The 11,571-nt window shown below is 45.3% G+C and overlaps 1 protein-coding gene across 2 annotated transcripts; it reads left to right on the forward strand.

The window, feature by feature from the left end:
* The first annotated feature begins 314 nt into the window (after positions 1–314).
* Positions 315–11,344, forward strand: ITM2A (integral membrane protein 2A). Of its 2 annotated transcripts, none has more exons than XM_074915159.1 (6): positions 315–487; positions 4,762–4,780; positions 4,839–5,021; positions 6,434–6,544; positions 7,660–7,810; positions 10,246–11,344. In XM_074915159.1, exons 1-6 carry the CDS (start codon positions 390–392, stop codon positions 10,332–10,334), a joined length of 651 nt encoding a protein of 216 aa, XP_074771260.1. In that variant the 5' UTR covers positions 315–389; the 3' UTR covers positions 10,335–11,344. The 2 variants fall into 2 exon arrangements, with proteins under 2 accessions (XP_074771260.1, XP_074771259.1); XM_074915158.1 differs by lacking the exon at positions 4,762–4,780 and adding an exon at positions 4,476–4,607 and having other exon boundaries at positions 317–473; positions 4,833–5,021.
* The last annotated feature ends 227 nt before the right edge of the window (positions 11,345–11,571 follow it).

Here is an 11,571-nt window from a genome sequence, read left to right on the forward strand (position 1 = left end):
TCTGGGATTCTGTTTATGACACCCCTCCCTTTTGGGGCCAAGGGCTTTGCCCTTGTAATGGTGTCTGGGCATCATTAAACCTCTTATCCAGCATCACTTTCTGAGGGGATGCAGGAGGTTCGCAGGGCCGAGGTGGGAAGCGGGGACCCCCCTCCCCGTGTCCCCAGCGCAGCCGCCATCGCGCCCTTCCCTCCGGCGGGCTGAGCGCGGCGGGTGAGCCGCCCGGCCGGCAGGGGGCGCCCCTCCCTCCTCCCGCCCCGCCCGCGGAGGGGCGGGGCTCGGCGGAGGCCGCCCCCAGCGCGGGGCGGGGCGTGGCCCGCGCCGGGTGGCCCCGCCCCGCCGGTCCGAGGCTCCTCAGCGGGGAGGCGGCGGTGCGCAGGAGCGGCAAGATGGTGAAGATCGCCTTCAACTCGCCCTTCGCCCAGAAGGACGAGCCCAAGAAGGAGGCGGCCGAGGCGCTGGTGGCCGACAAGGTGCGCGGAGCGGGGTCTCTCGCTGCCGGGCTGCGGCGGGCGGAGCGGGGCCGAGGGGACGGCGGCGGGGGCAGGAGGAGGTGGAAGCCGCCGCCATCTTCTCGCCGCGGCTGCGGGCCGGGGGAAGGCGGCGGGCACCCCCCGGGCCTGCGGCGTGCCTGGCGGCCGCCGCACCGCTCCCTCCGCCGCTGGGGCAGCCTTCCAGCGCGGGGGCGATCGCCCTGCGGGTTGCCCCGGGGAGCGGGGGTTTGCGGGGGTGTCGCTCCCCTCAGGGCGGTGCGGGGCTGGGAGGGCCCGGCCGCGCCGCTGCAGCGGTTTGCGGTTCCCTCCCCGCAGCCGTTGCGCCAGCCCGGCTGCCGCTGGGGAGGCCCCGGGCGGTGCCGAGCTGCGGGCTGGCGTGACATACCGGGGATAGCTTCGGGCCCGCACGCCGCGGGCAGGCCCGGTTGTTTATCTCGCAGCTGGGCCCGCGCCAGGGCCGTGCTTCCTGACGGGGTTTTAAACCTCCGTAGCTCGCAGGCGGGGGAGTCCTGCGCCCTGGCGAGCTCCCCGGGGCTCGGCTCCGTCCCGGCCAGCCCGGGGAAGGGCGCGGGGAACGCGCCGTGCCCTCGGCGGCAGGATGGTCCCCCCAGGAGAGAGCAGGCTGGCAGCGGCGTCTTCCAGGCGAACAAAGTGGGTTAGGGCTCATCCCCCGCTCGCTGCTGCTCCGAAACCATCGTAGGCAGCGAGTTGGAGAGCAGCGCTGTGGTGAGGTGTCTGCGCTTCTGTTATGTCTAGCTTAATTTAAGAAGCTTGCCATAAAGGGTTTTAAATAGAAACCCAGGCAAGTACTCTGTGGTTGGCTTTTCCTTCCTAACGAGGTGCCGTGTCGCTGACTTAAATCGAACTTTCCAAATCTGTGGGAAACTTTATTTTGAAGATGTCCTGCTTACCTGCTGATGTTTTTTAGTCAGATGAAGATCTAGGTAGATAAATCAGTAGCTCTAGAGGAGGAATATGGGATGGACCGAGTTTATTTGTAATCAGGGAGTGGGACTATTAACAAAACAAAAACACCTGTGGACTTGGACTCTAGTGCCTTTTTTTTTTCCCCCTTTGAAGCTGTAATCAGGAAAGCAGCTTGCCTTCCAGCCTGCAGAGCCTCTGCCTCCCCTGAAACAGCCTTCCTTTAAAAGTTGAAGTGGTGCAGAGTGGTGTTACTGCTCAGTGGGCTCTTCTGAGCTGTAGTTGTATGTGTGCATAGTTAATACAGTAGCACTGAACTACTAGATCCAAAGGAGGGGGAGAAAGTAGTGAAACGGTGTGAATAAATGACTAATTTAAATTTTGAAAATGTCATTAACCTGGCCTGTTCCTTGTAGGACAATCTCGACACCTACTCCTGAGGCAGCTTGTTATTCATATTTTAAATGGCCCTGTACCATGCCAGTTCTGAGCATAATAGTTCTCATACACGCTTACACCCTTTCTTCTCCTCTCGTGATAGCGGCTCTTCTCAATTTAGCAGCAACACACCCCGTTTAGTTATACCTGTCACGATATTCCCTGTGTTTGCACGATATTCCCTGTGTTTGCACGATATTCCCTGTGTTTGCACGATATTCCCTGTGTTTGCACGATATTCCCTGTGTTTGCACGATATTCCCTGTGTTTGCACGATATTCCCTGTGTTTGCACGTGTGTACGTGGGTTTTTAACACCACTTCACTCTGACTTCAGGGCTTAGAATTGCGTGTAAACATCAAGTTCATAATTTTACTCCAAGGCAAACTTGTTCTAGTGGTTGTTAATGTCTCCTTTTGCTGGAATATTTGTGCAGAGCAAACAAGCCTAATGGTTAATGTTGGCTGAAACAACACAATAAAGTCCCCTAAAATATCTGCACAAGACACTTGAGCTTGCAGGATATTCTCCCTGCAGATTCTTTGGAGCTGACTGTGTCAACAGTGTCTCTTCAGCTAGCTGCAGATGTTAGCACAAGTGATTTTTCTTCTCCTCTCCTAGTTTGGTTTGCTTGTTACTGCATTTTCCTTGCAGGTTGTTTTTATGACTTTTTATTATTTTTTGCAGAGGCTCTGTAACCTACAGGAGCAAAATCTTGATATTTTGTTCTCTTAGCAGCTCTTCTCGGATTCAGGCTGCCTACATGGCTTCTTGATATGATAAATATCTTTGATTTGTTTGAAATATGTGTAGTGCAAGCGTAGCTAGTTACATGTCGACATCATCCAAGCACTAGGAGGACGTCTGTAGTGCCAAAACCTGCTGCAGACTGTTGTGTTTCAGTAATGATAAGCTAGGTGAGTGAAAGGGCTCAAACCACTGAATTTCGGATTAAGTCTAAACTGTGATGAGTAATTTATGAAAGGTGTAGATGTAGATGGCAGAATATGAAGAGAACAGAATTAGTTATGGTCTTCAAAGCCAGTTAACTCTGAAAGGTGATTTTCACCTAATGGCATATAAACGTGGCATATAATTCTGACTTGAAACTAGGTGGTTTGGTTTGGGATTTTTTTTTTAACAAATGCTTGACTAGCCAGTTGTAGCAGCTTATGTCTTGCTGAACCAACATTTTTCTGTTTGGAGGATGCGAGAGTGGAATGTAGGAGTATTGACTTTCGCAAAACAGCTTGTTTTTTGTTTCGGTACTTGCATAGCTGATGCGTTTGACTTTTATGCTGCTATATCTTGCTGAGCACGGAAATACGTGTAGCCTTTGTAATAATACTGTGATCACAGGTTCACTTAAATATATTGTGATCTGCAGGAGTGCAAATAGTGGGACCCAGATAAAGAAAGGCCGCGGAAGCTGCTGTGCTCAATCTAGCTACTGACTCCAGGAGCAACTTGAAGGAAAACATATTTTGCTGCAAAATCCGATTTTTCTTCCTGACCAGTACAAAGAGCAGGTCTTGAAAGTGAGGTGCTAAATACTGGAGTCATGAATCATTAAAGGAACATACCTGACCAAATATATAGATTAGCTAAACATTTGGGGTTGGGTTTAGTATTTTTTGTTCTTGAACGACCCAGAGGGAATGTCTCTTCTGGTTGTTTAGTATTTGACAGTACTTTTGCTGTTCTCCTCTCAACTTGGCCTTTGCGAGTCTTTTACCTGAAGACTGGAAAGGCCCTGAAAGAACTCTTGAACTTGCACTTCAGACGCTGCCACTGACTTTGCAATCGGTATTACACAACTCATCACCGTCTGATTTCCTCTGGATGCAGCCATCTTCTGTTTGAGAGAACATTGGGTGGAGAACACAAGTTGCTGAACTACAGAGATAAGTTTCAGGCTGCTAGAAACAAAACTGCTCTGGGAGTTGGGTGGAAGGAAGAGCGTTTTGAAGCAGCAACGTAGGATGTGCCACGGGGACTTATTTTTATTTGGCATAATTTGAAGCTGTGTTTAAGCTGACGAGTGGTTCTCTTTCATAGTGGAGTTCACTTGCGCATATTATAACTTCTAAAGCCTGCATGTTTGACTCGTGTCAGGTGCCTGTTCCTCAGCTAATAGACAAAGTTGCATTTTTAGATTTTTCTGTTAGTCCAGCTTTGTATGGAGGACTAATGTTATCTTAATCCAGCTGATAGCAAGAGGAGGATAGGAAATAGGCTTTTGGGAAAAGGCCTGAAAACGTTGTGTACCTGACAATGACCTTGCTCTACCAATCTTGTTCTCCTTGTACTGTATTGTGGCTGCAGCGCTGTATCTTTTGTTGCAGTTATTTAAATTCCTTACACCTCAAATAGTTCCTGGATAAGGGCTTGTCTAGAAAGCATCCTACAACTAAGAAAATACCCTTTCCAGTGCTGTTTGAAAACTGATCTTAACTTGATGCAGTAAGTGTTTTCTTATTATGTGATGCTTGACTGACAATTCTCATTGCGCACCTAGAAGAAATAGAAAATGGTGGCTCAAACTGAAGCACTAAAAACCAGTTTACTTGAAATTGAGTGCCTACACTTTGTAAGTTGTCATCTCTCTTTACTTAAAAGGATCCAGAAGTTGCCACACATGGAGGTGAAAACTCATCTGGAAGATGTCTCTTGACTCTGCTGGGTCTAGCGTTCATCTTGGCAGGAGTTGTTGTTGGTGGAGCCTGCATCTACAAGTACTTCATGCCTAAGGTAATGTGAAAACTCTTTTTTTTTAGCATCACTGAATAAAAAATGTAATTATAAATGGATTACCACTATAATAGAAAACCTTCATCAGCTGGGACATGAAGACTGCCGCGTCCTTTATAAAAGCGCCGCGTGTCAGCCCTGTGCTGCGTCATAGCATAAGTGTTAGAAGTACAGTTTTAAGGCACCATTGGCTGTAAAAATAACTAGCCTTGCTCTTATTTTCAGCATAAGGTGTACCGTGGTGAAATGTGTTACTTTGAAAATGAAAATCGTGATCGCGCAGTAGAACCTTATTTCCTCCCTATTGCTGAGGAAGCTGACATTCGAGAGGATGATAACATAGCCATCATCGATGTGCCCGTTCCAAAGTTCTCGGACAGTGATCCAGCAGCGATCGTTCATGACTTTGATAGGGTGAGTATATGTGAAGTGATAAGAGATAACTAGTCTTGTTGCTCGCTGGGAAACTGTGGAGCGGATGGTAATCGCAACAGCTTCAAGGTTTTCATTCTTGAGGCCTTTCAAGCTTACTGTTGGTGCCAGCTTCTCCTTGGGGAGGTGTTTGTGTGGGAAATCTGACCCTTTTCACTCTATAATAGTAGACCTCACTTCTACGAGGGAGGAGTGTTAGAAGAGCTCATCCCCACAACTCTAGCTGGATCGTTTCTCAGAGCAAGGCATCTCCGTGCTGTTCAGCTTTACATACAGTTGCCTGTAGGATGTCTGGAAGTGACACTTGCTCTTTGGTCAAGAATCCTGTGTAAATGAAAGCGAGGGTAGGAAGACATTGTAAGTGTGAGTTAACAAATGGGGAGACTGAGGGTTCTGTCTGAGATTCTGCCAGACTGTTACAGAAAAATGTAGAATTCCAGGCAAGTGTGGGCTTTGGATAAGTGACTTGAAAAATCACTTTGAGTGGCTGAAACCTTGAACTTGAATATGCTGGGTTAGGTGCATGTAGTTTTTCTAAAGCAAAGACAAGAGGGTGGTTTTAATTTGACTTTTTTTATTAAAGTTGCATTGATAGTATCAACAGTTATCCTTACTCAGCTGTAAAAGCTCTTGTAGGTGGTTTGTAAATCAGACCTTGACAGTGCAGGTATAATCACAGTAATGACACTGGCACTGACCTCTACGGGAGCAGGGAATGCCACGCAGCTGAGCTGGGCCACCTGTGTTGGCAGTATCGGCGGCTTTTAGCTGTGTTGCCTTGACAGAATCTTGGCTATAACTTAAAGGATTCAGGCAACTGAAGAACTTGGGTTGGTTCTGGCTAAGTGCTGTGCAAAACGTAATAAATAATATATTATAAAATATATAACATACGCTAAGAAAACATAATAAAACAAGTTGGTATGTTGATAATTTTAGTCTCTGCAGTTCTTGTGCTCGGTGGTAACGCTGATGTGACTTTCTAGAGACTAATACTTTTTCTGAAGAACTGTTTACAGGAAATAATGGCTTATCAGCAGTTGGATACCTTCTGTTTGTTCTGCGCTTAATTGGACGCCTTCAGTTATGAGAGCATACTCCCAAATACTTCCTCTGTATTAAGACCAACTGTACTCATTTAGAATGATGACAGAAACTGCCTTTATAGTCAGCTTTCACTTCTGTACGGAAGTCGTCATGTAAACCATAGCTATAAACACTTTGCCAAAGTGGCAATAGCTGAGTTCTTACACTAGACGGTTCCTGAATGTGTCGCTTTGATGCGAGCTCTGCACAATCTCCAGCTTCTTGAGCCTCCTCCTTAGTCCTTGTAGAACCGCGTTCTAATAATCAAAGGCCGCGCTTAATTAATTGAAAACTTGTTTTCAAAACAGCTTCTGACGGCGTATCTTGACTTGCAACTGGGTAACTGCTACGTGATTCCACTGAACACATCCATAGTTATGCCGCCGAGAAATTTGATGGATCTCTTCGCAAAACTGGCGGTACGTGGGATCTTTGCTGTTCGGTTGTGCTGACAAGATCACTTTTGATACGAATGCTGGGTGTTGCTCCTGGACGGCAGCCTCTTGCTAGAACAGTCCTCTTGCCATCAAAGTACATAATCCCCCTGGCTCAGTCACTGCACTGAAGTTAAGGCCAGCTGTCAGTGTATATTATGTTGAGTAGATTCATGCTTAATGCTTTTATTAATACCTAGCTTTATGAAAGCTGAAAGCAACTAGCAAATAAGGTTAAATTTAGGTATTATAAAGGAATTTGATAAAGCTCCAAATACCATTGAAAGCCTAAACCTGGAAGTTACTACCGGAAAGCTCACTTGCCCCATGAGAGCTTTAATGAAAGGAACAATGTTACCTTGTTCTTCTGTTTTATTGGCACTGTAATTACAAGCTCACCACAAGCACTTTGACTCTTCAGTGACTAAAACTGGTATTTTTCCAAGATGACTTATGGATCGAGTTGATAGAGCTTGCTGCTACTTCCAAACTAAACGCGATACGGAGCTATCGTGTGTCAAATGTGCTTTTCAAAAAAGCCATTGACTCCTCTGCACCTAGTGCTGGAGGCCACCTGATCTGACTTGGCTTGTTTAATTTTCTTAACCTGCAGGAAGATGAGCTTTAAGTGTGTCTCCCTGCCCCCGTGTTTAGGAGTTGGTCATGAGGGGTGAAGTGCTGTGATCTTTTAGGTGAAGACCTTATTTTTGTAGGTGGCATTGCCATTTTATATTCAAAATATACTGCTGCAAACATGGAAACTTTTTGTAATACTTTTTTTTTTTTTTTTTTTCTCCTAACTGCAAACTTCCTGCTGCATACGCATAAACCCGAACAGGTCCTAGTTATGTTTGCTTCATGTGAGGCTAGCAGTGTGAAGGTTAACTGTGCTTTCTTTGGATGTATCTGCAACTTTTGAAATAGCCTTTGTCAGTTTTTAACCTCTCTGGTATGCAGCTGTTCAAGACTAGCATATCTTAGTATTAAAAAAAGCTGAAATCTACCACATGAAGCCCTTCCAGAGCCAGGAGTAAAATGTAGTGATGTTGTCCATTGTTGGCAGAATACTGTGTCTCAAGGAATTTTTTTTTCTCTTTTAGACTGGCTCTTACTTGCCTCAGACTTACCTAGTCCGTGAAGAAATGGTGGTTACAGAGGAGATAGATAATGTGTCTGATTTGGGTATCTTCATCTACCAACTCTGTGTTGGAAAAGAGACGTTCAGACTTCAGCGCAGAGATCAGATAACGGGTAAGTTCCCTTTGGTAAAAAACCAAATCTATTGTTCGAGTAGGGAAAGGGTAAATACTCAAACCTTTGGAGTTTTTAGACTTGGAAATCTGAGTGTTCAGCATGAGCTGAAACTACTCATAAAACTGATGGGTATTTTCCCCTACTTTCAAGTATGCATCTGAAGTTTCATTTGAATGTGGTGAGAGTGTTTCACTTACGGAATTTACAGGGTTGAACTTCAGTCTATTTCTGTTCCATCTTTTGGTTGAAGTGGTAAGTTAGTTTGGCACCAAAATTCAGATGGATTCATTTGATCAAGTGAGTCTCTGTAGGTGCGGCTTAGTCTGTCACTGTCCTGTCTAAAATGGGGTTATAGGAGCACCAAGTAAAAACATTATCTTCTGGTTCACTTGCTCTGAAACGAAAAATAAAATAACTGAACAACTAGCTCCGGACATCCCAGACTTCCTCTCTGAAAGAGGAAGAACACTTCATCGGAACTTCTGAGCTCTCTATTGCCTGTCTCCTCACGCCACCCCCCTGCCATTCTGTGAAAAGGATTGAATTTGAGGTGGCGGTGGTTTGGCGTGCTGGAAGGAGGCCTGGAGTACAGAAATCTGTTGCCACGAATTTTAGTTCACTGTGGTTCTCGAAGCGTTTCATAGTTTGCTGCTCTCACCAAACACACAGCAGACTGATCCTTTGTCAGTTAGAGCCTTGCAGAATGCAAATGTTTGGCTTGTCAGAGCTCTCTGCTTTGGTTTTCCTGCCAAGCTTTTAGGCAAGAGTTTCCTGAGCCCAGTTACAGTTTGCAGCATCAGGAGCCGCATCTGCTGTTTGCAAGAGACTAGATCTTGTTGCTGGATGGAAGGCTCTGGATGTGGGAGCAATCGAACAGCTCCTGTGTAGCTACCAGTGCAGGACATGTGCAGTAAATGTTGCCTTGATGGGAGGGAGAGGCGTGTACGCGACTCGTAGATGTTGCGAAGATGCTTCTGTGAACAAGTCTAAATCGCCTGCTGCTGTGCCTGAAAGACTGTAGCCTACAGACAACACTGCGAAGTGCTCGTGATGTTCCCTTAAATCATCTTGCTAGAGTGTGTTGTTGACAGCTTCGCTGCGTGGTAAAAGACTTCTGCAGAATGCTTGCATAAAAAGGTTCTAGTAAATGAATAATGCTTCCTGGCCCAGTGTCTGTTCTGTAACTAACCTTGGTTGCCCTTGCTGGGGAGGGAGATCTAGTCAAATGGAAGACTGCTGCTGAGGAGAAAACTGTTCAGGGACAAGGCTTGTCGTGCCTTCCAGATTGAATTTCTAGCACGCCCTCCGTGTACAAGCCATGCACACATAAGTGATGAGACTAAAATGGATAAACTCCTGTAACTTCTGTGGAGAAATCTTCTCATCTAGCTGGTGCTGCACGGGCTCTCAGATTTTTGTAGAATTGATGGGTTGATCTGTTCGATCAACCTGACCTCGGGTCCTGCGACAGTTGGGGAACCAGCCAGCTCATCCTGACTGCAGTTACAGACCCAGTTAGCCATCAGCTTGGCTTGTACAGGCCCCGAGACAGAGATGAATGGGAGCACAGCCTTGATTTTAAGTGTTTATAAACTAAAGCAGAGCCCTGGTGGATTTGGCTTAAGAGCCAGTGCTTCTAGACATCAGCACATAGCTTCTCTTGCTTACTCTGAACAATTCTCTGCTTACTAAACAAGCTATAAATCTTCCTTCCCTGATTGTTGTGTACTGAAATGCTTGAGCTGAGCAGCTCATATTTAATGGCAGGACTACTACACTTAATGGCAAGACTACCATATTCTTGTCTCATAAAGACTCACAGCTGATACAGGTGAGCTGCCTGTGTCGGAGCCGGTGCTATCGTGTCACAAAATAGAGAAAAATCACTTTACTGAAGTTTTTCTTAACACCATTAAGGTCATCAGCTGAGTGGCAAATCCTCATGAGGCTTTCTTGAAGGTGAAGACTGCTCTGTAGAAGCACGCCCTGTGTTAATGCATAGTGGCTGGGGGGGAAGTGCTGATAAAGAACTAGGGGGGGTTTTCTTCACCCTTTCTGAGTTTTTAAACTTTCCCTATAATTTCAATCTGCTTTGCTTTTCCTTTTCTTTGTGGTTAGGATGGGCTGTGAGAAACTTTACCATAAACAATTTATTTAGTGTTGTCTCATGTCACTAAAATGGTGGCAGGGATAGTAGAAAAAAGCACTTGCTTGCTGTGGCCCCTGCCTTGTTGTCACCATTCTGAAAACGTGGAGGTTTCCTGGTAGAAAACAAACTGATACCAGGCTCTGCTGGCGAGTCATGGCTGTGGAAACACTGGGTACCAAATGATTGTATCTTGCCGCTGCTCATGACGCTGCAAACCCTGTAAATACTTGCTGCTGGGGTCTAGATCTGCTTTACTTAGGCTCTCGTCTTCTCTCTTCCCCAGGTCTGCAGAAACGTTCAGTGGAGAACTGTCACTCAATCAGACACTTTGAAAACTCTTTCGTTGTTGAGACAAAGATCTGTCAGCAGTGAAAGGTGTTGGATGGGAGGTGACTAGTTCATTGAGAAGTCTGAGCATTAGACGTCGACTTCTTGAATTAAAATGTGCAGTGATAATCAAAAGCCTTATGCATTTTCTGTGTATTGCTTGTATTTCAAAAGACAACGTCACCATTTCAGCTTTCTTTGATCCTTGGTATAACTTTTTAGTTGTCTCATGTAAAACTTAAATTTGAGTAAGGTTTTGGTTTGTTTTTTTGTTTTTTTTCTTAGAAGGTTAATATCAGTTTATCTGTTGAATGTGTTTGATTTAGCGTAATCTGGGAATGGCAGAAAAATATATATATCTATTAAATTGTTAACCAATTCCTTGGCTGGAACCAATTCTCTTCACCTTAACTTTCACAGAATGATAAATATTAATAATCTGTGGTTTGCACATCTTGTGTAGTTCTGTAGAATAGCTCTGCACACCGTATCCTGGCTAAAAACCTTCTGATGCGTATCATTAAACGTTTCTTTTAACTACCATGTGTGAAGCATGTAAAATCCAATCTCAGTGATCATAAACCTTTAACACTACCCTGTTTCATTTTGTGCAATTTACTGTATTGAATTCGTATGTATATTTGGAACCTTCCCCGAGCTTATGTTTAATTCTTCTACCTTTGTTTGGTTTTGTGGTATTTAGTTGTTAGATTCGGATAGAGTTGCTCTTAAAGCTTGTCAATATTTTTGGTTATGAATTGGTTTATCCTGTAACTTCCTATTTCAAGAACCTGTTCTGGTATAACTCACTTGTGAATGTGGCTGTAGTGTAAACTCAAACTACTCTGGCTTATATAAACTTTTTAGATCAACTTTTTATGAGCAAGTAGCATTACTACTGCAGTCAGAGCATTGTTCCTTTTTTTTTTTTTTGAAAGCTGCAGTATAAAGGTAACGAAGAGTTAGCGTCCTGCAGTTGATGAACTTGAGAGTTTTATTAAGGGACTTTATATTGGCATAAATTCTGCAACCCTATAATAAATGTTTCTCTAAAACTTTGGTGTTTGTGTGACTTCATGGCACTCGGAGCAGAGCGGGGTGTGCTGGTGTACAGCCCATGGAGGGGGGAAGCGATGGCCCTGCGGCAGCATGTGCTGCTCTTCCCTCTTCCCCCACCTCTTTTTTTTTTTTTTCAGCTTGTGAAGCCAAATTTCCTGCTGATGTGGAAATCCCGTGCAGTGCAAAACGAACCTGAGGAACAGAGGGGACATCTCGCTTCAAA

This window comes from Athene noctua, chromosome 11 (genome assembly GCF_965140245.1).
Source record: "Athene noctua chromosome 11, bAthNoc1.hap1.1, whole genome shotgun sequence".
Taxonomy (NCBI): domain Eukaryota; kingdom Metazoa; phylum Chordata; class Aves; order Strigiformes; family Strigidae; genus Athene; species Athene noctua.